Source organism: Elgaria multicarinata, chromosome 10 (genome assembly GCF_023053635.1).
Source record: "Elgaria multicarinata webbii isolate HBS135686 ecotype San Diego chromosome 10, rElgMul1.1.pri, whole genome shotgun sequence".
Lineage (NCBI taxonomy): Eukaryota > Metazoa > Chordata > Lepidosauria > Squamata > Anguidae > Elgaria > Elgaria multicarinata.
In genome coordinates this window covers 9,211,164-9,237,226 of record NC_086180.1, presented here as the reverse complement: position 1 = coordinate 9,237,226, position 26,063 = coordinate 9,211,164, and the positions used below count along the sequence as shown (strand labels likewise).

Here is a 26,063-nt window from a genome sequence, read left to right as displayed (position 1 = left end):
AGTACGATAATGGAACCCATGACCTAGGGAGGTGGTGGGCTCTCCCACACTAGAGGCCTTTAAGAGGCAGCTGGACAAGCATCTGTCAGAGATGCTTTAAAGTAGATTCCTGCATTGAGCAGGGAGTTGGACTCCATGGCCTTATAGGCCCCTTCCAACTCCACTATTCTATGATTCTAGGGTCCTATGCTTACTAGGAAGTAAACGTCACTGAATAAGGTGGGACATTTCCTTGTAAACCTGCTCAGGATTGCACTATAATGCAACTTGTAAAAAGAGAGCCCTGAAACGATGACATATCAGGATTTTTATTTCTGTGTTGTCATTTAAGCCATGCAGATGTACACATCTGAGTTTTAATTAAAACACAACACAAAAACTGTTTCAGATTCACATGGCCCCTTCCCCCCTAATGCTGACCAAGGCAACAAGTCAAAGCATTTATTAGGCTGTTTGAAGTAAGCCATCAAGAAAATCATAGTCGACCTCCAACAACCACAAACTATATAAGCTAGCTCGGGGGTGGGCAGAAGGTAGATCTCCAGATGTTTTGAACTTCAACTCTCAGAAACCCATGGCCAATGGTCAGGAATGCTGGAAGATGTAGTCCCAAATATCTGGAGATCTACTTTCTGCTCATCCATAGCTAGATGTTCTTTGTTTTTATTTTATATTATGCCACATGCTTTGGCTGCAAAATCCATTATCGATGGCCTCCTTCAGACAACCTAATTCCACTTGTGCTCCATGGCATTGAAACTGCAACCAAGGCCTCATCTACACCAAGCAGGATATTGCAGAAAGCGGTATATAAAAGGCAGGAGCCACACTGGTGCACTGACAACTATTGGGGCTCATTGACACATACCATATACTGCTTTCATTCCGCTATATCCTCTTTGGTGTGGCTCCTGCCTTTTATATACTGCGTTCATACCGCTTTCATAGTGCAATATCCTGCTTGGTGTAGATGAGGCCCAAATCAACTTACAACAGAAAAAAGGAAAAGAAAACCTAGGATAGAATGTGAATTAAGTAGCTTAGGGCTCATCGACACCAAGCAGATATTCCGCTATAAAAGTGGTATATAAAAGGCAGGAGCCACACTACTGCTTTACAGTGGCATTGAAGTGCACTGACAACTGTTGGGGCCCATTGACACAGACCATATACCGCTTTCATACCACTTTCATAGTGTTGTATCCTGCTTGGTGTAGATGTGTCATGGGCCCCAACAATTGTCGATGCACTTCATTACCACTATAAAGCAGTAGTGTAGATCCTGCAGTGCACTTCAATATCACTATAAAGCAGTCGTGTGGCACCTGCCTTTTATATACCGCTTTCATACCACTTTCATAGTGGAATATCCTGCTTGGTGTAGATGATCCCATAGATACAGATTTCATTCTTGGGTGCAAACTCCACAAAGCACACAGCAATGAGTCAGAAATTACTATAAGTGCCACAACAGAATGAGTCAACATGATTAGGTATCTGCTCTGTGGGTGCTTTATAGCTAAAGCAGGCATACTGCAACGAAGGGAATTTATTAAATATTTACTAATTGCTTTAAATGGCGGTAGGCGCCTGCAGTTAGCCAAGCTAAGCATTAGCGTTAATCAAGGTATTGACTGCGATAAGCATCGGGAAGGTTAAGGGAGCATCATGCATCACTACTTTTCACACAATATTTGCCGACCCTGGGAAAAGAGATAAAGAAGACAATTTCCACTTTCCTAATACCACTTTCTCACCTGGGAGTAGCCATTCCTCAGAATGAGAACTGGCCAAAATATTTGGGGACGCATCGAGCCTGTTCAGGTGACATGGTAAGCCACGGTGGTGATGCATTTGGAGCAAAAACAAGATGGCTTAGCATGTCATGTGAACCATTCCTAACCATGGTGGCTACGTAGCCACGGTTTAAACTAGGGTGACCCTATGAAAAGGAGGACAGGGCTCCTGTATCTTTAACAGAGGTATTGAAAAGGGAATTTCAGCAGGTGTCGTTTGTATATATGGGGAACCTGGGGGAATTTCCTCTTCATCACACCAGTTAAAGCTGCAGGTGCCTTGCCCTCTTTTAAATCTGGTCGCTCTAGTATAGCTCCTCCAGCTTTAAGCGTTGTGATGAAGAGGGAATTTCCCCAAGTTCCCCATATATACAAATGACACCTGCTGAAATTCCCTTTTCAATGCAACTGTTACAGATACAGGAGCCCTGTCCTCCTTTTCATATGGTCACCCTATTTAAACTTACTCACTAACCATTTGCTGAAAAGGGGTTGGGCGTCTAACCATGGCTAGACCAGGTCTATATCCCAGGATCATCCATGTGCGTCCAAATGACACATAGGGGATCCCGGGAGCAGGCAGGGACGACTCCGCCATTTGCCTGGGATAATCCTTAGGTCTAGCTAAGGCCACAGTGTGTTGTCTGAACAGGCTTTTTATATCTTAGTGAGCCCTGATACCCTCAATGGGCAGAGTGTCCATGTATGGGTGTACAGGGTTTGGATTGTACTTGCTGGCCCAGCGGTGCGGCTGGGACTGAAATTCAGGGCCATGTTCAGGGCATTGTAGCCCAGGAGGCCCAGAAATATCCACCAATGGGGATAGGGGCAGCAGCCAACAGATCTGGTGCCAGCACCTGGGCTAGCATGAACATGTTGGGGCCCACCAGGGCTGATTCTGGTCACCTAGCATTGGCCATCTATTCTTTTTTCTTATTTTTCAAGATGTTTTATAGTCAAAGGCCTACCCTACATGCACATGGTTAAATATGATCTTCTTTAACTTTAGAAATGAAATGTAAATTATTCACAACTATGGTAAATTATATAAATTAACATTTTCTGCAAAAAAAGAGAAAAGGTTCATATTCCCCAGTCAATGTTAGCATCATGGAGTAGAAGAAAAAGTCCAATTTTATCCTGTAGTCATAATGATGCCATGGTTTGGGAGTTTAAAATGTGAACCATGCTCAGACTATTTCTTTCTTGTTTTAATCAGGGTTGGCAAAGGCTTTTTTTGGGGGGGGGTGTTTTAAATTATTAGGAATGTCGAACCAGAAATATCTGTTATTTTGAAATCTGGCTCTTTTGGGGTGCAACAGATTTCTGCTGCCTGCCCGATTTGCCTTGTATTTGCAAGCAAAGCAATCATTTCCCCCCAAATTTTGAAGGTAGTTTTTTGGAGGCGAGGATCAGCCCAAATTTATGTAAATTTATGCAAATTTGTGCAAGTTACACCTGTAATTTGTACAAATTGCACTTGTCATTTGCACAAATGGAAAACTACAGGAAAAACTACAGGAAAAATGGGCTCAAGTTAAAAGAAGCCAGATTCCGTATGGACATCAGGAAAAACTTCCTGACTGTTAGAGCAGTACGACAATGGAATCAGTTGCCTGGTGAGGTTGTGGGCTCTCCCACACTAGAGGCATTCAAGAGGCAGCTGGACAACCATCTGTCAGGGATGCTTTAGGGTGGATTCCTGCATTGAGCAGGGGGTTGGACTCGATGGCCTTGTAGGTCCCTTCCAACTCCGCTATTCTATGATTCTATGAAAAACCCTCTTAACGGGCCCAACTCACTGCAGACCAACTCAGGCCACTTTGCGGAAAATGGAACCAAGTCCAAGGGGCCATACTGGCAAAAACCCATCAAGCTCTACCCCACACCCCCAAACGGATTCCTCTGACGTCTCTAAGAACTTGTTGTAAAGCATGAAAGGCAGGGTGGGGAGGAGGAGGAGATAAATTAGTTGGGCACTTCACAGGGTCTGTGTGTATCCCACCATCAAGGAAGTTTAGGTTGGTGGGAAAACATGGAACAGGGCCTTCTCTGTAGTAGCACCCTGATTGTGGAACTCCCTCCCTGGGGACATTAGATTAGCTCCTTCTTTGTTTAGTTTTAGATAAGCTTTTAAAACTTATGTTCTCCACTTATTTTCCCTCTTATCTTTATTTGTTTATTATGACATTGTTTTATCATTACAGTGTTTGATTATTTTATCTTTTAACTTGTGTGTCAGCTTGGGGACCAAAAGGTAGCTAATAAATAGCTTCTTAGATAGAAGAAGAAGAAGAAGAAGAAGAAGAAGAAGAAGAAGAAGAAGAAGAAGAAGAAGAAGACATATTTCATGTATAAACTTTTGAAAAAATAATCAATGGATCTGTTAAAGGGGAGTTGCTCAATTTATTAAAAACCCATTTATCAGATCTAATGATGAAGGGAGGTTCTATTTTAGACCCTGTAATATGGATCTGCAGTAAATATAGTGGGCCAGTTTGCATAATCACAGGGTGTTTAATAAGCCACATTGGTTTGTTAACCGCCTGCACTTGTGCTGGCTGGATTTACAAAAAAATGGGTGGGATAGCTAATACCCTTGAAGACGGAAGCAAACCTCAGAGCAATGTTGATACCCTGGAGCACTGGGCTGAAAACAACACACTGAAATTTAATAGAGATAAATGCCAAGTTCTACACCTAGGAAAAAGAAACCAAATGCACAGTTACAAGATGGGGGATACTTGGCTTAGCAATACTACAAGCGAGATCCTGGCCCTCCTCTGTGTGACAAAATTTCAAGTATTTGAGGAGTGCTATCATGTCTCCCCTCAATCTTCACTTCTCAAGGCTAAACATGCCCAGTTCTTTCAGGCTATAGCTAGACCTAAGGTTTATCCCTGGATCGTCCAGGGGTCAAACCTGTTCATCTCGGTGACACACAGGGGATCCAGTGCTCAGGCAGGGGCGAACCCTGGATGATCCCAGGAGAAACCTTAGGTCTAGCTGTGGCCTATGTCTCTCCGCATAGGGCTTTTTTCCAGACCCCTGATCATCCTCGTTGCCCTCCTCTGAACACGCTCCAGCTTCTCTTCATCCTTCTTGGTGCCCAGAACTGGATGCAATACTCTAGATGAAGCCTAACCAGGGCTGAATAGAGAGGAACCAGTACCTCACGTGATTTGGAAGCTATACTTCTATTAATGCAGCCCAAAATAACATTTGCCTTTCTTGCAGCCATATCACACTGTTGGCTCATATTCAGCTTGTGATCTACAACAATTCCAAGATCCTTCTCATTTGTAGTAACACTGAGCCAAGGATCCCCCATCTTGTAACTGTGCATTTGGTTTCGTTTCCCTAGATATAGAATTATTGCTGCAGTCATGGTAAATGAGGCAACAGCCACTGATGCCGGCAGTGGTCACATTAAGAGTGGCAACCCACAGTCATATCAGGAACAAAATCAACCCTCACCTCTTTGCAGGAGGGGAAGAGAAAAGACATAGCAAGATCTATCATTAGGTAAATAAATAATGGACCTGTTCAGACAACACACTAAGCCATGATTAGGCCACTAACCCTTTTGCGACCAATGGTTAGTGACTGTGTTTAAACCATGGTTATTTAGCCACCATGGTTAGGAATGGTTCACAAGACACGCTAAGCCATAATGTTTATCTGCAAATAACCACCGTGGCTTAGTGTTTCTTCTAAACAGGATCATTGACCTATTGCCCTGACACCTTGCTTAGAATGTAAACGCCCCAGGCTGATCACTTCTCTGTTATCCGAAGTCCCTTGCACACAGTGCTATTTATATGTAGAACTATAGTTTATGATTAGTGGTCACAATGATCTGGAATGTTCTCTCTTGCTCCAATAATAATAATAATAATAATAATAATAATAATAATAATAATAATAATTTTATTTCTTACCCACCTCTCCATTTGGATCGAGGCAGGAAACAACAATAAGTATAAAATACATAAAACTGAATTAAAAGCATAGTATACATTATTAAAACATCCCATCCTAAAATCATCCTAAAATTCCACTGGATAGGCCTGCTGGAATAGATCTGTCTTTATAGCTTTCTTAAATGCTAAAAGACTATACCACCTTTTCAAACCCGCAACTTAGACTTGAATATGCAGATCTGCTTGTGAAGTTAGTGCTGTTGCTGTAATGATCCACTTTGGCTCAGGCCAGCCCACAAGCTTTGAAGGCGAATGATCTCGACCAGAGTGATTAAACCCAGAGGCGCAAAGTCTTGACAGAAGCCATCCGTGATGCATGCTTTAGCAAACAGCAAATAGTTTGCTGAAATCCAGCAACATATGGCCTTGGTAAACATCCTGTGTCGAGTAAATTAATCCAAACCCCGTAATTAGGCAGTAAGGAAATTACGGCAGACCTGAAAGAGTAAATCAGCAGTAGTAACAGACACTCCATTTGCTGTGAAGCGCTTGAGAGTGTGATAAAAACATGCCATGTCACAGTGATAAACATCTCAGGAAAGAGATTTGGAAAGAGCGAGAGCCGAAGGAGGCATTTGAAGTGAAAATAAGGAACCAGTCATCCGCTCTGTGCTGAAATCTAGAGCCCCCCTGCGTGATTGGAATCACCCCCCGTTTTATAGTCAACACAGCATTTTTGTGAACCGCCCAGAAAGCTTCATCTCTTGGGTGGGAAAGAAACGAAAGAAATGAAAGAAACGAAAATGAAATCTGCGTGAGGACTACGAACTCCATCTGCAACTAGCAGCACGACGTCCAGCCCACTGTGTATTACTCAAAGGTAGACGTACGGGGATAACCATCCTACTGTTTACAATTTTAGTTTAAAAATAACCAGGCTGGAATGGGCTCTGCATGGGAGGGAAGCCCATGACTACCAAGAAGAAAATAATAAAATAAACATAAAAATAAACCAACCACAAAACAAAGGTTAAATCTACCCTTGTGTCAAATCATTACGATCCCATCAGTGTGACACTATATCCCTCTTGCATGTTTATACCTTGTATAAATGACACACAGTGACATTTGCTGCAGTATTTTGAATAATGTGGAATAAAAACCAAGAAATAACACCATGGGCTCATCTACACCCAGCAGATATTCCACTACGAAAGTGGTATATAAAAGGCAGGAGCCACACTGCTGCTTTATAGTGGTATTGAAGTGCACTGACAACTGTTGGGGCCCATTGACACAGACCATATACTGCTTTCATACCGCTTTCATAGTGCTACATCCTGCTTGGTGTAGGTGTGTCAATGGGCCCCAACAGTTGTCAGTGCACTTCAGTACCACTATAAAGCAGTAGTGTGGCTCCTGCCTTTTATATACCACTTTCATACTGCTTTCATAGTGGAATATCCTGCTTGGTGTAGATGAGCCCTACGATAGTGAGATGCGTATGGAATGTGTAATGTGAGCCCCTCTCTTCCTCCCAAATTGCCCTTCATCCTGTTAATCCAGCCTGAGAATGAAGCAGGCTGTCAACTGGGCTCTCAGTGAGGCTCCAGAAGAAAGACACCAACTGGGAGCACCAAGTGAAAGGTCACCCTTGATCAGCAGTTACGCCTTGCAACCAAGATCACAGCAAGACAGAGACAGCTAACAACATGGACAGCACTCTGCAGGACCTGCTAGGCAGGAGTGGATCCTCAGGAAAAGGAACTGTTGCTCCGGTAAGGGACTAACTGCAGCCTCAGAGGTCTTAAGTAGGATGGTCTATTCTGGTTCTGGGTGTTGACGGCACCTGTAAAGGGTCCATGTTCACTTCTGCAGCCTTAAACTCTTGCAGGGTGGATTTGATTTAAATCACGATTTAAAACACTACTCAGAAAGACTCGATTTAATCATGTGACTTTCCCCCCCCCAAAAACAGTGCACTCTATTCATTGAATTTTTTGAAACTTGGCACTTAAGAGGTAAGGGGTTGATTCTGTATCCATAATTTGCAACGGAACAATGGGATTGTGATCTCTGTAGACACAAATTCACAGTTTTGAGAACTGTAAAACCAAGCATCTGTGATAATATCTTCTAGATAGAAAAAAAAATGCCCAATAATCTTACAGAAACCTCTGGAAGAGCATGACATTGCGAACGGATTAATGGAAATCATTTACCAAAAATTTTAAACATTGCATGAATATACAGTCTCCTGCTACATAATTAAAAACTAATCCTTATTTCATGATGAACAACCTTTGGACTATAATGTATCTTAAATAGAAAACTATATTTAGATAGATTTTTTTCTCAAAAAGCATTTTATTGAAAAATAAATAAAAAAATTTCTTTTTGTTTTTGTTTGTTTTAAACCACAATATATTTTTCTCTTTTAATCTCTCCTTTATTTCTTCCCTAGTTTTCACCTTTTCCATCCAGTCTCTTAACTTCAATACCTTTCCTTCTTTTAAACATTTTCCCAACCCTTTTAAAAAAAATTCCGGAAAGTTCCTCATTATTATCACTGGTGTTATTGGGGATATGCTCGGGACTAAAACCTTTTTATATATTTGCCAAATTTCCCAATGATTTTTTAAAAGGGGCTTCTCTATTTCTTGCCCCCATTTTTTGTCATAATCTCTAAAAATATATATTTTCTAATTTCCATTCTATATCCTCCTATTCCTATCATACTTTCTACCACATGTCTCAGCCTATTAGCTACATAGTATAACTTTAACTTAAATTTAAACTTAAAAATCTGATTTAAATAAAAAAAATACTATTATTATTATTTTAAAAATCATTGATTTTTATCTACCCTGAGCTCTTGCGTGGCTGTGGGACCTGAGAGACTTTGGAAGGGCCATTCTGGGCAGTTTATCATTGATTGGTTGATTTACAACATTTATATATCGCTCCATATCTAAACTGAATCTGAAGCAGTGAACAATAAAAGATAAAAAGAATAAGATACCATATTAATTAAAAACAAAACAAAAACAGAATAGCAATAAAACCACGGCTGGTCAATCAGGGACGGCTTGTTGAAATAAACATGTCTTTAGCAGGCACCGAGAACAACACAATGTTGGTGCCTGCCTGACCTCCAGAGGCAGGGAGTTCCACAGAAAGGGAGCTACCACACTGAAGGCTCTGATCCAGATGGATTCTACCTGGGCCGTAGGTCCATACAGAACCACCAGGAGCATCCCATCTGATGACCTTAGTGACTGGGCAGCCTGATAAGAGAGAAAGCAGTCTCTCAAGCTGAGGTTGGGGTTAATGGCAGGGGCATGCCCTTGGTACTGGGGGATGCATTAGAGGTCACAGACAGTCCTCTGTGAAGTGGCATGACCAGTGTCTTGCTGGGTGTAGTGTCTTTGGTCTGACGCTGGGCCTCCAGCCATTGAGCCATGACACAGCCTAGCCTTTAATACTGCAACATTTTTACCACGACTCCCTTTTCTTGTGTGTTGCGTTTCTAAGCCTGAGGCCAGGGTCTGCTGCACCTCATTTGCATGTATGTATAGTGGCTTCCACCAGCAAGATCCTTTCTTCCTTTTCCTTCTTTCATACCCTTTCAGGGACACTGTGAAAAATCAATACACAGGGAGTTCTTCCGGACATCTTGATGAAAAGGATCACAAAATCCATTTTCCTCTTTTGGCATAGTAGAAGTTAATATGCAGGTGTTTCAGACATGTGGTTCTAATGAGCAAGAACTGGTGTGGTTTGGTCCTTGCTCAGACCTACGCTTTAGGCTGATTGCTAGCACTTCACTTTAAAAAAAATTGCTAACACTTTGTCAGAAAGGAGCCTAGTGCAGTGACATGAGGCTAAACCACCAATCACGAAGCACATTCTCTTGGAGGGCAACACATTCCTCATTTCGTGTAACATAATGCAGCCTTAGCAAGGGGAGGGGGGATGGATAACCTGCTCAGCTACAAGGTGACTACTGCTTGACATCCCATCAACTCACCTCTTCCAATCAGTGGCCACTGGAAGAAGCTTGACTCAATCTAATTTTAAAGGCCCTATTGTAATAGACATCCTATTACAACAAACTGGTAAAATATGGGTAGAGGTTCTTTTAAAATGGTGGGAGGGGGCTTTTTGTACACTTTTAATGAGGTTAAGATTGGCTCAGGGTCCTACTTAAAAGCACATGGAGGACACTGAACAGACTAAAGAAAGCTGCCAGAATGCCAAGAAAAGGAGAAGGAGGAGGAGGAGGAGGAGGAGGAGGAGAAGGAGAAGGAGAAGGAGAAGGAGAAGGAGAGTATTCTCTTGCCACTGCTAGCCAGGCTGTACATAGAATGTGGGAAGGGACACACTGGTGTTCCATGTTAAGCCAAAATGTCTCAGGAGAGATATTCTTGACAATTTTCTTTTTCACCCTGTCCCTGAAGAACAGGCTAATTTTGCAGAGTTGTAGAGTATCCTGCAAATATTCTCCATGCCTGCACATTGACAGAAGTCAGGGTGCCCACTCATGCATTTCCAAAAAAATAAAAAAGAGGAATTGCATCAACAAAAAGAGGATGAAAGGGGACATCGATTTGTATGCATTTTGCATGAGCTATTTTTAAAAATCTATCTAATTGCTACACTTTAAATAGAAATATAACACATCTCTCCATAGCAGGGAAGACTGTGACTGGTGGCTCAGTCAGCTAATTGTTGGTGGGCAACTACAAGACCCCTGTGCTTTCCTTTCTTGTCAGCCTTCCTGTTTAAGCTGGACTTGGATTCGACTTGGACTGTTACCTGTAAAATAGGACAAATGGCCATCCAACCAGCAGTGTGCAGAAATCGTTGGAGTAGCAGACTACAGTACCCATAGGAACCTATTGGTGGTAGAGCCATCTGGAGAATTCTTACCATAGCCCTACTAGCCCTGATGGTTATGTGCTATCTCTAGTATTTGAGGCAGTGAGCCTGTATGCACCAGTTGCTGGGGAACATGGGCAGGAGTGTGCTGTTGCACCATGTCCTGCTTGTTCATCCCTGGCTGATGGCTGGTTGGCCACTGTGTGAACAGAGTGCTGGACTAGATGGACACTTGGTCTGATCCAGCATCAGGGCTCTTCTTATGTTCTTATGTTCTTAGAGTCTCTTTGAGCCTCATAACTGAAGAAGGCAAACCAAGTTCACACAGTGGCCTAGATTTGCTGCTACCCGATTCCTCCAACTGCAAATCATAGAATCATAGAATAGTAGAGTTGGAAGGGGCCTACAAGGCTATCCAACCCCCTGCTCAATGCAGGAATCCACCCTAAAGCATCCCTGACAGATGGTTGTCCAGCTGCTTCTTAAAGGTCTCTAGTGTGGGAGAGCCCACAACCTCCCTAGGTAACTGATTCCATTGTCGTACTGCTCTAACAGTCAGGAAGTTTTTCCTGATGTCCAGCTGGAATCTGGCTTCCTTTAACTTGAGCCCATTATTCCGTGTCCTGCACTCTGGGAGGATCGAGAAGAGATCCTGGCCCTCCTCTGTGTGACAACCTTTTAAGTATTTGAAGAGTGCTATCATGTCTCCCCTCAATCTTCTCTCCTCCAACAAGCTAGAGAAATAGCCCAACAACAACCATGGGTTATTTCTCTGGCTTGTTGCAGGAGAGAGACAAGCCAGAGGTTCTGGTTCGCATGTAACCCTAAACAAACCATTGACCGAAGCTCTGCTGTGGTTTGTTAGCCACTTCCATGTGCAGCGGGAGTGATCAGGCAACGGTTTGTAAATGGCAAGTGAGGATTCCAGAGGAAGCCTGGTTTGTTGGGATGGCTGAACCTTCTCAATATCTTCGGGTAAAATCTACTGGTGGAACTACTACGGGGTATTTTCCTCAGAATTCTGAGCAAACTTTTAACCCTTATTCTTTTCAGGCAACAGTAGTTGGAAATAACAAATAAATAAATAAATAAATAAATAAATAGACATTTGCTGCCATGTACGTTTATGGTTAGATAAGATAAAAATTGATATTGGCAATATAGCCTGAAGACCTCATTAATGTATGTGCTTGTGATCTTCAGCTTCAGCACTGAGGCTGCTAAACTGAACAAAGACCCCATCTTTCTGAAGGCAATTTGAGGCTTGTTTAATAACATCTCATTGCTAGGAACTGGGTTACAAATAATTAATTTCATAAAGGTCACTGGGGAGATTGGCAGATGGAAAAATAGCTTGTTGTTACTGGCTCCATGAAGCCAGATACCAAGGACAAGGTACAGTGAAATATCCAATCTTTGTTATGGAAAAAATATACTCAATTGTCATAATTTTTCAATGCCGTAATGGTTAGTGTGCTACCAAATAAGTCCACTGGTCTCAAAATACCAGTTTCAAATCCTTGATATAAGGCGATGAGGGTGATAGATATTCAGATATATTTTTTCTTACACAACTGCAGATTCTTGGCTGTCACATGGTTCAGTCTTTAAGGAACTAGGATGACGGCATCTAACAAATGGGGAATTGTAAAGCCGTATATCCACTACGTCCAACTGTCTCCTCCTGTGTTACAACCCAGATATCATTGGTACGTGCAAAGCCAGAAGCAAGGATTGTCCCATGGGACGGAACAAGAGAAAACCTGCTGGAGGGCTGTTGGTTCCCCTGTTAGCAGGGCTGGCGCCAGACTATATTGCGCCCTAGGCAGACGAGTTCTGAAGCCTCCGCCCCGCCCCCCCCGCTCGCTCACTCACTGTCCCCCTCGCTCGCCTGTCCCCCTGCTCGCTCACTCACTCACCGCTCCCCCGTCTGCTCGCCCGCCCGCCCACTGCCCCTGCCCGCTGCCCTCGCCCGCTCGCCGCTCCAGCTCCCCCCTCGCTTGCATGCTCGCTCACCGCTCCAGCTCCCCCCTTGCTCACCCGCTCGCCGCCCCTGCTTGCTCACTCACTCACAGTTCCAGCTCCCCCCTCGCTTGCCCACTCACCGCCCGCTCCCTCCCGCTCCTGGCTTTGAAGCCAGGATGCTGGAGTTGGGGGTTGGGGCGGAGGCTTTGAAGCGGCACGCCTGGAAGTGGCTTCCTGGCGCGCCATACTAAAGCCTCCGCCTCCAACCCCAGCATCCTGGCTTTGAAGGAGCCAGGACTCTGGGGTTGGGCAGAGGCCGGGGTGGCGGCTTTGGAACAGCACGCCCAGAAGCCGCTCTAGGAGAGCAGCTTCTGGGTACGCTGTTCGGCGCCCTCGTTTGCTTAGCGCTCTAGGCCGCCACCTGAGTTGTCTCTATGGCAACACCGGGCCTGCCTGTTAGGAGTGTTTCCCCACAACCATTTTATGGGGGAGGGGGGTAGTATTTGCAAAACTCTTCACTTTCATCAAAATCTCTCACTTTTTCAGGGCCTAACAGAAATGGGGTATGTCCAGTGTTGCAGATGCTTAGGGATACACCCTGGGGGGTTTCACTGCTCTTATCAACACTATTTTGACTGGCTTTGAAACTCGTAATGCTATTTGCTCAAGCAGGGACCTCTAATGTTTCGTCATTTGAAACGTATTTTGAGCTGCAACCAGTGGCGGCTGGTGGTTCTGATTTGGATCCCTTCAAGGTTTCAATCAGAACCAGCCAGAAGTGTAAAGGAGTTAGCCAAAGTGCTGATCCCTATCCCTCAAATAGTGCTGAACTCTATCCCCCACCAAAACCAGAGCCACCAGCCTCCACTGGCTGCAGCTAGAGCTTCTAGAAGGAAGGGTTTTTTTTGCGGGGGGCTATGTATGTTAAACTCCTTTCTTCTTCCTCCTGGCCTTCAAGCCTGTATAGTGAGGCAACATCTACAAGGCGAGATAATGTTAGAGGATGAGAAGTCGAAATGTGAGTTCTGCGCATAGGGAGGGTCATTACAGCAAGCCATGAGAAACAGGGCTGCACAGAGGTGGAAAACTCCTTTGCCCATTCTCCTTCTCTCTCCTATCCCCTGCCCCAATTCCAGCTAATTCCAGCAATCACAGTGGCTTGCCCTGAGCCCAGGATCAGGCTCTTTGAAAACACTTTTGCCGAATTGGGACAATGAATGAAAACGACGGAAAAGCCGGAAAAGCTGTTGGCACAGAATCCATCCAGTGCAGACCGAGGCAGCAATGGCCGGAGGTTACAAATGCAACAGGTGGGAGACTGGGGCAGTGACTGTCAAGCAGTTTGCAAGCGGTGGGTGAGATGCACAGCAAAGGGTCTGCAGACCAGAGTGGGCCCCGGCAGGCTGATAACTCCCATGGAAGCAACCCATGCCTCTTTTCTGCCTGTCCTCCTCACTTATCTGTCTCCAGATGTCACTGCATAATCACAGCCTCTCAGAAGCCGTGTGCTCCCTGCTGCTGTAGTACAACTTGTGCTGTTTAGAAATTACGAACTTAGTAATTTCCTTTCCTTTTTTATTTTTTTCCAAGAGAGATAAAATATGAAAACCAAATAACTGGCAGCAGGGAATACCCTGCTGCTGCGAACGTTCCTGCCTCCCGTAGCCTGCAACGAAAGAGGCTTTTGTTTTGTTCTGTATGACAAGCTTGTCTGCGGGAGGAGAGCAAAGCATCTTGCCAGTTGGCACGACTTCCACTCAGACTTCAAGCTCCCAGTCTTTTCCATGCAGCGGAAGAGGCAACGGCCGGCACGGCGTGCTGCTGCTCTGACATGCCTGCTTACTCCTCGGCACTCTTTTCGCAGCCGGGCTCCACTTACAGAATCATAGAATCATAGAACAGCAGAATTAGAAGGGGCCTACAAGGCCATCAAGTCCAACCCCCTGCTCAATGCAGGAATCCAACCTAAAGCATCCCTGACAGATGGTTGTCCAGCTGCCTCTTGAATGAGAAAGGATGATATTAAAACTCAGCTTTAAATGTATCATGAAAAATAAAACAAGCAGCACTTTGCCTGGTGCTGAAAAGTCAACAAGGTAAGAGACAAGGTTCTTCTCCATCCTCTCAGAGTGCAGGACACGGAATCACGGGCTCAAGTTAAAGGAACTCAGATTCCAGCTGGACATCAGGAAAAACTTCCTGACTGTTAGAGCAGTACAACAATGGAACCAGTTACCTAGGGAGGTTGAGGGCTCTCCCACCCTAGAGGCCTTCAAGAGGCAGCTGAATAACCATCTGTCAGGGATGCTTTAGGGTGGATTCCTGCATTGAACAGGGGGTTGGACTCGATGGCCTTGTAGGCCCCTTCCAACTCTACTATTCTATGATTCTATGGTACTAGGACCTAGTAAGATCTTCTCATCTCTCTCAGTGAAGGACATTTGGACAGGGTGCGTGGAGGTGCGCATGTTTAACGCACCCAGGCAATGGGCATGTCTACGCCTCCCGGCATTCTGGGAGGGAGTAGGGAGGATCTCACCGTATTCTGCTCGCAAGATCCTCCCCTTTGGACAGACGGTGCACGTGACATCCCAGGAGGAACAAAGGATGTCACGGCCGCCATTTTTTTTATATATACAGAAGATGAGCACATGAGCTCTCCAATGGGAAAGTAAGTTTTTAAAAGAAAACAAAAAATGACCACACTCCCCCCTTCCACCCCCAATGGGCACAGAGTGCCTGAAGAGCCCCATGCCCGGTTCCTGGATCCTTGTGTTTACTCGTGAGGTGTTGGGACAAAACCGTGACAGCTGCCCACACCTTCCACAGTCTTGGGACGATCCCAACACTGCGGAGAAAATTGGGCTAAAAGCCGACCTGGTTATCTCAGGGAAATGGATTGATCATCCTTCCCTGCCCCCGGGATCCCCTGTGCATCACGTGGATGCACAGAGATGATCCCAGGACAAACCCCAGGATAAGGCATGGTGTGCCCAATGACTGCCAATGATCACCTCCGCCCCAATCAAACCTGGAAGGTCATTATTCCATTGCAAGATGAATTGCAATTATCTTGACGAGGGATTTTGAACTGAGGACACAGGAAATGGCCTTATACGGAGTCAGACCATTAGTCCATCTAGCCCAATGTTGTTGACACTGACTGGCAGAAATGGTTCTCCAGGTTTCAGGCGGAACCTTTTCCAACCCCACCTGGAATGAACCTGGGACCTTATTGGTCCTAATAAAGGATGGTCCTCTCCATATTTATTTATTTAAATGGGCCAATGTAGGTACAAACATTATATAAACAGACCAGGGCAGGATCTCCACTACTGCTTTATAATGGTTTATAATGGTATTGACAACTGTTGGGGCCCAGGACACATTCCATGTACCATTTTCAAATCACTTCAAAGTGTTATATCCTGCTTGGTGTAGATCTGGCCCAGTTCACAGTAAAGCGTTACTTTTCGGGCCTTTTTAAGTGCATAAGTATGAATTATCTCCACGAAGTCAAATTTCTCTTGCAACTATATACTCATTAGACACTGTAGCTAGGTGGCTTAAAGCACAGCCCCATACATGTCCACTCAGTAGGTTTTCAATGGAGCTTAATCCCAGATCTGTGTGTAGAATTATAACAGTATTTTTCCGTTTTTTAGCCCCACTGTAGAATTCCTGCAGTTTCTGATGAGTGTTAGCTTCATGAAACTTTTTTTCAGCATCTGTCGCACACTCTTGTATAGTAGAAAGAAATGTATAGTTTACTAACAGGGACTGGCTGGCGAGATCACATTACGCCAGTCCTTTGACAACTTCATTGGCTGCCAGTCCAGGTCCGGGCCCGATTCAAAGTGCTGGTATTGACATTTAAAGCCCTAAACGGTTTGGGGCCAGGTTATTTGAAGGAACGCCTCCTCCCATATGTACCTGCCCGGACCTTAAGATCATCTACAGGGGCCCTTCTCCGTGAGCCCCTGCCAAAGGAAGTGAGGCAGATGGCTACTAGGAGGAGGGCTTTCTCTGCTGTGGCACCCCGGTTGTGGAACGAGCTCCCCAGAGAGGTCCGCCTGGCGCCTACACTGTACTCTTTTCGGCGCCAGCTTAAGACCTTTTTATTCTCTACGTATTTTAACACTTAATTTTAACTTAAATTTAAATCTTACTGCTTTAACTCTTTTTTTTTAATCTTATATCAATTTTGCTGCGTGGTTTTATCCTGGTTGTGCTTTTTATACTGTATTTTGTAATTGTGCTTTTAACTTGTTGGTTGTTTTATTATGGTTTTAATTTTTGTGAACCGCCCAGAGAGCTTCGGCTATTGGGCGGTATAAAAATGTAATGAATAAATAAATAGATATGTGCATAATCCACTGAAGTTTTCAGTGGGTCTTTGTGGGAGTTTTTTTGGGTGGTAGTGGTGTAATTCTCACTTAACAAGTTAAATGGGAGGAAGTCATACACTTTTCCAAAGTAGACCTGAAGATTAGTTACGGTATTGCCTGAGCCAGACTGCAGACAGGCCTTTGTCCATTCCAAAAAACGGCACAATCGATTGGTGTCCATTAGCTACTTTTACAGAGAATTCCTAAATGAGCCACAAAGAAGAGATCTGCTATGGAGCCATAATAACATTGGGGGCCCTGCGAGGGGAAGGAGACGGGAAATGTTTTTTTCACTGGGATTTCTACCAGCAGGTCCTGTTGGTAGTTCTTGTTCTTGTTTTTAATTCCTTCTCATCTAAATCAAAGGGAGGGACTTAAAGGTTGAGGCTTCTGTGCATAAAGGACCCGATCCTGGGGCATCACAGGAGGAACGAAAGGGCTTTGAATCCATCCTTGTCCTTGATCAACCCTCACATTTGGGGGCCTACGGTTGGTGGTAGCTTTGGAAAAAGGCGTTTGATGGTCATGAGACACTTTTATAATTTTGTGAGCTGACCTGTGAGCGTTACCAAATTGAAAAGCAGAAAACTAATATTTCAATAAATAAATAAATTTCTTAGGTGATAGAAAAGTGACGTTTAAAGATTAATTCTTCTGCCTGACCCTTTAGTTCCCACCCTAGATGTTTGTGCTTTCAAAAGGAAAGGGGGTCACACTGAGATGTGCAAGGAAGCACTTGCCAATGTAGGAAATCTTTGAACAGGTCTACTACTGGCTCAGCAGCAGACCACCCACCAATGAAGGCATCCTTTAAAATAAAATAAAATAGCAAACAGCATCAAGTACCTGTCTTCGTAAATCCCTTGTTTTCTTGGTCATCTTGTCAATTGCTATATTCAGGGGGTCTCCTTTTTCCTTCCTTCCAGTCTGTTTAAAACATAACATAAAACAAAGGAGTCAGTAAGGAATAACAGCCTGTATAAGCATAAAATATGTTCAGCATTGTTCCATTACCACTTTGGGATGATTGAAACGCGGCACGGACATTTTCTGGAATAATTGAATAAGTTACAGCTGTAGACACTGCAATGAACAGACAGAGCACCCTCATTCACAAAGAGAGCAGATGACCCTTGCGCTTGGCTTTTCGGAAGAGCAGATCTCTACCCAAGACTGAAGGAAGAGGGAAAGCATGTGAACCCAGGGGCATATGGTGAGTATCAGTCTAAATATCGTCTCCTAGATCCCAGTAAATATAGGCCAAGAAAGCGGGGTGGGTGGGGAGAGAGACATTTACAGACTGCTCCCATTACTATCATCTATGAACATTCACACATATTTAAGGCAATGACACACTTGGGATTTATCAAGGTGCAATCAATCCAGAAGCTCTCTTTCAGCACCTCTCTGAGCGGCTTACGATCTGGCTTTCATTCCCATGAAACGAGAGTTCCTAAAATTATTAGTGACTTCCCAACTGCAAAATCCATCGAAACAAGTGCCACTTCTGGCAGAAAGGCAGGATATAAAATAAATACATCAAATAGATAAATAGCTCTCTGCCGTTCAATACCAATGGCCAACCATTCCTACCCAGCTCCCTCCGGTCTATAAATGTCCTTCACTTCATTGTTTCTTGTCCTATCAGCTGGGCCCATCTCCCAGTAATTTGGTGCCCTACATGGTGGGGATAACTGCCACGCTCTGCCTTCTCTTCCCCACCACCACCACCACTGCTGCCGCCACCATCTGCCTCTCTTCTTCCACTGCTGCTCCTCTTCTTCCTCTCCCTAGTGGCCACTCTCCTCCTCTTCTCTTTCCATCGCTATGGCTGCCACCCTTCTTCTCACTCCCCCAGCGGCCACCCTCCTTGTTTTCTCTTCCCTCTCACCCTTCGCCCAGCCACGGACACCCTCATTCTCTTCTTCCCCCTCCCCCACAATGTTTCCCATTGAGCCATTCTAGGTAAGGTAGTCCTGCAGATCACCTATACCATAGCAGCCCAGGTGATCTTCAAGGCCACCTCGCCAAGAATACCTCGCTCGCTTTGGAGAAGGATCCCTGCAAGCAAAGCATTTCAGCCAGGCAAAGTCTCTTGAAATCTGCACCAGCTCGTGTTCTGCTGCTGTGGCATTTGTAGTAAGAGGGAAGCAGCCAGTGAGATTTCTCAGAGAGGCAAGAAGGATCCAGAGGATGAGGAATGGGCAAACGAGAGATGTCTGAGATACCTAGGAATCACCAACCGTCGTCTCGACACTCATCTCATGCCCGATTCCGATCACTGCTTGCACTGTGCAAATGGGAATCTTGCATAAACCAAGCCGTGATCAAATGGGAGATTTGCACAAATCTCCCTCAAGTTTGCACAAATCTCCCCACGTTTTCCCCTGCTAAAGAGGGGCTGACGCAGCCTACTGAAGAAATTTGCGCAAATTAGGAATTTTGCACAAATTGAAGTGGGAATTGGGAACAAGGCAAACATGAGTTGGCGTTCGCCAATTTTGAAATATTTTCAAAGGACACATGCTCGTGCTTGCATTTGGAGCTTCGAACAGGGCACACTCCCATGTTTTGCAAGCAAAAACAAAATTTGAATGCATCCCTATGGAGCGCTGCCACCTTCAAGGAGTCAAACCCTCCTCCTACCCAAATTGACACTCCATGCAACCACCTATTACCACCCTCCGTGGTTGAGATGGTCCTGCTGTCAGATTGTTTGTGCAACGGATTCCCCTAGAGGAGTTTCCCTTCTCCCTTTCCCCTACTTCATTTGGGTCTTGTTGTTGATCCCCAGCGAATTTGCTCACTGCAAAATGTACATGGGTGACCTCTTCAAATCCTGTTGCAGCAATATGGAAAGGAGGACCTGGCTCCTGTATCTTTAACAGTTGTATTGAAAGGGGAATTTCAGCAGGTGTCATTTGTATGCATGCAGCACCTGGAGAAATTCCCTCTTCATCACAACAGTTAAAGCTGCAGGAGCTCTGCCCTCTTGACCAGATACAAAAGAGGGCAGGGCTCCTGCAGCTTTAGCTGTTGTGATGTAGAGGGGATTTCACCAGGGGCTGCATGCATACAAATGACACCTGCTGAAATTCCCTTTCCTATGCAACTATTAAAGATACAGGAGCCCTGTCCTCCTTTCCATATGGTCACCCTACACATTGAGCAGGGGGTTGGACTCAATGGCCTTGTAGGTCCCTTCCAACTCTGCTATTCCATGATTCTATGATTCTATGTGCCGGCATGAGCCTCCTGGGGTCCAGTGGGGCTGACATTGCTCACCGCTGCATCCTTCCTTTCTCATTATGAGAAAGCAGCTCATGTTGGCCTAGCGTGTTTTTGGTGGGGCATTTCTCCCTCACCTGTGATAGGTTAATTTAGGGAGGCCATATGAAAAGGAGGACAGGGCTGCTCTTTCTTGTATCTGGCCACTCTAGCTATACTCCTGCAGCTTTAACTCTTGTGATGGAGAGGAAATTTTACCAGGTTCTCCATATATACAAATGACACCTGCTGAAATTCCCTTTTCTATGCAACTGTTAAAGACACAGGAGCCCTGTCCTCCTTTTCATACAGTCACGCTACCATTGCTTTTAATACCACCTGGGACAGGTAGCAGAAAAATCTAGCTCCCTACCCCAGGCCTTTCTAACCCTCATCAACCCCCACATTCCCAACTGCCTCTCTGATATTTCTGCTTCGATATCTAGTTGCAGTGCCTCGCACGACTCCTATTTATTTCAACGGGGCTTGTACAGAAGACCATTCAAGGGGATTGTGCCTTCCGCCGTTCTACCGTTTGCTTCAGCCTCAACACAGATGCAGAGTTTCGTTTCCATATTAAGTTTTTCAACTCCATTATTAAGGCGATAACTGCTGAGTGCAGCAGATTACTTTAAAACAAATCATAAAAGGATGAAGAGGGGAGATTAAGGTGACTCAGTAGATCACGCTGAAGTTTTGTGCTAATGCGTTATATCCCTGCACTGTAGCCTTTGCGCTGAAAAAAACAGGAGAAAAAATATATATCTGGCAATGCTCCCCTCTATAAAACGAATATTAAGAGCTTCTAATCTCCATCCTGCCAGGCAGCAGGGATGTTAAACATGATAATAAGCAGCAAAACAGCTTGAGGACAGAAGGAAAATGTTCCTTACGACAGTAACAAGGCTCACATTGGCAGACATTAGGTGGAGGATAAAGACGACTTCCACTTAAAACCTTTTTTTTCCCCTTGCAGGAAGTCTCAGCAAAAAGAAAAAAGAGAGATTCTCAATGAAGATTTTTAAAAGAATGTTGGGAGGGAGGGGGGGAAAGTATTTCTCAGTTCATAGTCCAATTAAAAGAAAAACATGGAAGAGACTTACTTTAAGTTTCTAAGGTGTTTTATAAAAAGCTTTAAGGGAGTTCAGGATATGTACTGTCTCACCGTTTGGAAGGAGAGTGTTTCTTTAAAAAACAGTACATGACTTCTTACCCCCTCTTCTAGAAAACTAAAAGCTTTTAATCTTGAATTGCAATGAAGCCTTATCTTCTTTGAAATAACCCTAGTTTTCACACTAGTGCTGAATATTCAGAAGTTACCATGAACACCGCAGATGAAAAACCAGCTATCTGTTGCCAGCTCTGCTGGCAATAAGCATGTGGGATGTGTTGTGCAAACTGCTGAAGACAACTCCAACGCCCATGTCTGATCAACAAAATCCCTCTCCCGGCATTCTTTGTCCCGTGTCCTTCTGCCCCTCCGTTGTGGCATCTGTCCTGCACACATGGAGGGTGACCGTCTGAACAGGAGAAACTCCTGCATCCATGGTAGCTTTACATGTGACCAAGGACACTGGAAAATTGATTCTGAGTCACGTGTAAAGCCTATACAGGGTGATGGAAATGCACTAGGAGAGCGCAGAGTGCAATGGGTGCAAAGCCATGGGTGCCACCCTCAATGTCCTCAACCTTTCCATTGGTGGGTGGGTGGCTCTGCTCAAATGCTATCCTTGGGATCTGCAAGGTCTGATACAAAAGGGAGGTATATGTCTTGTAAAGACAGAGGAAATAAATGGTGGTTCAACTGCTTAATGAGGACAGCAAATTGATAACAGATGACAAAGAAAAGGCTGAAGTGCTCAATTCCTACTTTGCCTCAGTCTTCTCTCAAAAGCGGGTCTATGACCCCCCTGGAAAAAGTGAAGCAGAAGTTGAGGGGGCAGGATTGCAGTTTGAGATTGATAAACAAATGGTCAAAGAACACCTAATTTCCTTGAATGAGTTCAAATCTCCAGGGCCCGATGAACTGCATCCTAGAGTAATGAAGGAGCTAGCGGAAGAACTCTCAGAACCTTTGTCTATTATCTTTGCAAAATCATGGAAGACAGGTGAGGTGCCGGGCGACTGGAGGAGGGCTAACGTTGTCCCTATCTTCAAACAGGGCAAAAAGGAGGAACCTGGGAACTACAGACCAGTCAGTCTGACATCCATCCCTGGGAAAATTCTGGAGCAGATTATAAAGAAGTCAATCTGTAAACACCTTGAAATCAATGCGGTGATCACTAGAAGTCAACATGGATTTGTCAAGAACAAGTCCTGTCAGACAAATTTGATCTCATTTTTTGATAAGGTAACCTCCCTTGTGGACCATGGGAATGCTGTGGATGTCATATATCTTGACTTCAGCAAAACTTTTGACAAAGTACCACATGATTCTGATTAACAAACTAGCTAAAAGTGGGCTAGATGGAACAACTATTAGGTGGATTCACAATTGGCTACAGAATCAGACTCAAAGAGTACTTATCAATGGAACCTTCTCAAACTGGGGAGAGGCAACGAGTGGGGTACCGCAGGGCTCAGTCCTGGGCCCAGTGCTCTTCAACATTTTTATTAATGATTTGGACGAGGAGGTGCAGGGAACGCTGATCAAATTTGCAGATGACACAAAATTGGGTGGGATAGCTAATACCCTGGAAGACAGAAACAAACTTCAAAGTGATCTTGATAGGCTGGAGTGCTGGGCTGAAAACAACAGGATGAAATTTAATAGGGATAAATGCCAAGTTCTACATTTGGGAAATAGAAACCAAAGGCACAGTTATAAGATGGGGGATACTTGGCTCAGCAACACTACAAACGAGTAGGATCTTGGAATTGTTGTAGATCTCAAGCTGAATATGAGCCAACAGTGCGATATGGCTGCAAGAAAGGCCAATGCTATTTTGGGCTGCATTAATAGAAGTATAGCTTCCAAATCACGTGAGGTACTGGTTCCTCTCTATTCGGCCCTGGTTAGGCCTTATCTAGAGTATTGCGTCCAGTTCTGGGCTCCACAATTCAAGAAGGACGCAGACAAGCTGGAGAGTGTTCAGAGGAGGGCAACCAGGATGATCAGGGGTCTGGAAACAAAGCCCTATGAAGAGAGACTGAAAGAACTGGGCATGTTTAGCCTGGAGAAGAGAAGATTGAGGGGAGACATGAGAGCACTCTTCAAATACTTAAAAGGTTGTCACACAGAGGAGGGCCAGGATCTCTTCTCGATCCTTCCAGAGTGCAGGACACGGAATAACGGGCTCAAGTTAAAGGAAGCCAGATTCCAGCTGGAAATCAGGAAAATCTTCCTGACTGTTAGAGCAGTGCGACAATGGAATCAGTTACCTAGGGAGGTTGTGGGCTCTCCCACACTAGAGGCCTTCAAGAGGCAGCTGGACAAGCATCTGTCGGGGATGCTCTAGGGTGGATTCCTGCATTGAGCAGGGAGTTGGACTCGATGGCCTTGTAGGCGCCTTCCAACTCTGCTATTCTATGATTCTATGATTCTATGATTCTATGATAAAGGTACATCAGAGGCTGATTTGGAAGGATTAAAGAGATATCTGAATTGGGGGAGGTGTTCCACCACTGAAGCAGACCAAATCAATCTGGAATCCTCCTGAAGCTTTGGAAGGCTATAGAGGCACGGCGTGCCTGCAGAAAATGATACATTTTCTATCAAGCTTTCCATATATGGAAGACATCAGGGCACAGAGAGTGCAGAGGGAAAGTGGAAGAGTGGGTATAGCTCTAGTTCCCAACCAGAGAGTAACTCCACTGGGGTTCTCCTTTTTAGTTTTATGAAGGATGAAGAAGGCACTTAGCAGAGGTGGATCCTCTGTTTTCACAGCCATTTTTGTGACTGTGAACTTCTCTCAATGAGTGATTTATTGCACACTTGTGACTGGCTGCTCAAAGAGGTTTCCGGGTCGATTACATGACACTGTAAACCTCCAGTGCCTCTTTCATACTGTGGAAGGATTTCCTTGGCTTAATTTGAAATGGAAATAAACTGGTAACCAAAAAAAGAAAAGAAAAAAAGACCACCTTTCCGTTTCAGCATGGAAAGAGAAAATCACACTATAGGGAGAGGCAGATCACAGCACCATCCTGTGGCTGTATAAATGAAACATATAGAACTCTTGGTTAATGGGGGGAAAGGAGGGGGGAAGGAAAGTGTCCATAAGGAGAGCACATCACGATGGTGGGACAAAAATGGAAGCAGAAAGCTGCGGTAAAGTTGTGGGATTTTCGCTGGAATAGAAACGCTCTGCATCTGTAGTAGGGGAGGCAGCAGCAACACTCTGAGCTTCCAAGAATGACTTGAGAGCCAGCACTAAATGATAGATGGTCAAGCCAACTGCTGCCTGTTCAGAGGGTGGCTGCTGCTACTGACACCCAGTCTCCAAGCAGGTATGTGGAGTTTCCCCAAGTCCAGCTTTCCAGCCCTTTTACCTGCCTGAGGGTACTGGGAGGGCAGGTGGAATCTGGCAATGGCTGTAGCATATGATGGGAGGTAACCAGGGAGTGTAGCTGGAGGTGGGGAAGGAACTCGTCTTGCCAGCAATGCTGCCTCCTCTCCCACTGAGACATGGAACACCTAGAACAGAGCTAGGTTTCTCCTTCTGAAACACAGTGCCCGGAGAACTTCTCCTCTCTGCCTGAAAGTAGAGTTTTATGGTTTGCCAAGTATGACTCCAACCATTGTGTGTTAATAAGCACAGGTATATGAGTGTTGGGGGGGGGGGAGCAAATCAAATTTGAACGCCCCTCACCCCAAGTTGTGAAGGCTGCTTTGAGCACAAACACACACACTATCTGTTCAATGTTTTACAGGTTGCATAGTTAGGGATTCCAAAAGTTATGTGCACATTTATTCTCTGATATAGGACCAATGAGGTTCAAAATGTGCTGGGTTGTAATAAATGCTTTCTTTCCTTTATCCCATTGTTCTTTTATTTTTGGTGGCCTACTTACTTAGGGGCACCTTTCCAAAGCGTGCACGTACTATTCCCGAAAACCTGTACTTGTGGAGCAGGGAGTGATTCCCTTTTTAGTCTTCTACCCAAAAAATCACCTTTAAAGTTCCCCCTCTCTCTCTCACACACACACACACCACTGAAACTATTGTTCTGAAATGCAGCATGTTTCTTCCCAAGGGGCATCTCTGCAATGTGTATCATTTTCAGGTCTCCCGACTCTCCCAACACAGATGGGGCTACAATTCTTGCACATTCCATCCAGTTCGAAGAAGAAGAAGAAGAAGAAGAAGAAGAAGAAGAAGAAGAAGAAGAGGAGGAGGAGGAGGAGGAAGAGGAGGAGGAGGAGGAGGAGGAGGACCCCAGTCTCCGAGCAGGTATGTGGCGTTTCCCCAAGTCCAGCCTTCTGGCACTATGCCTTCTCCCTAGAATTACTCCCTCTCTGTCTACTTGGTGAAGCAGCTGACGTCGGTGTCATTGCTACAGAAGCTGAGGGCGAAGGGAATCCAAAACCGGGATCATTCAAGAGCCCTTAGTGAGTCCTAGGTCTTTGAACTCTTAGCTGTGCATATCTGGTCAGATGTATGTAAGTGTGTGTCTGTTAACAACCTATTGAATCTTTATAGAATACACACACACACACAAACACTGCAGCCCTTCCACCCCTATCCCAAAGCTGCCTCTGAGGGTTGGGAAACACTTCAGAACAGCATGAGAACACCATTTGCTCCCTCTTGAGTGAGCAGGATCCTGGCTTGTTGCTTCCAAGCAAGCCAGGATTGCAAGCCAGCAACAAGCCAAGATTTGTGCCCAGCAAGCCAGGATAAT

The 26,063-nt window shown here is 44.8% G+C and overlaps 1 protein-coding gene across 2 annotated transcripts in view; it reads right to left on the bottom strand.

Moving 5' to 3' along the window:
• The window catches only part of CTNNA2 (catenin alpha 2), a 695,903-nt gene that overhangs the window by 213,820 nt on the left and 456,020 nt on the right, over positions 1 to 26,063 (bottom strand). For both annotated transcript variants that reach the window (XM_063135156.1, XM_063135157.1), the window contains exon 7: positions 17,800 to 17,880. In XM_063135156.1, coding sequence (XP_062991226.1) covers positions 17,800 to 17,880 — 81 coding nt within the window. The remainder of the gene's footprint in view (positions 1 to 17,799; positions 17,881 to 26,063) is intronic.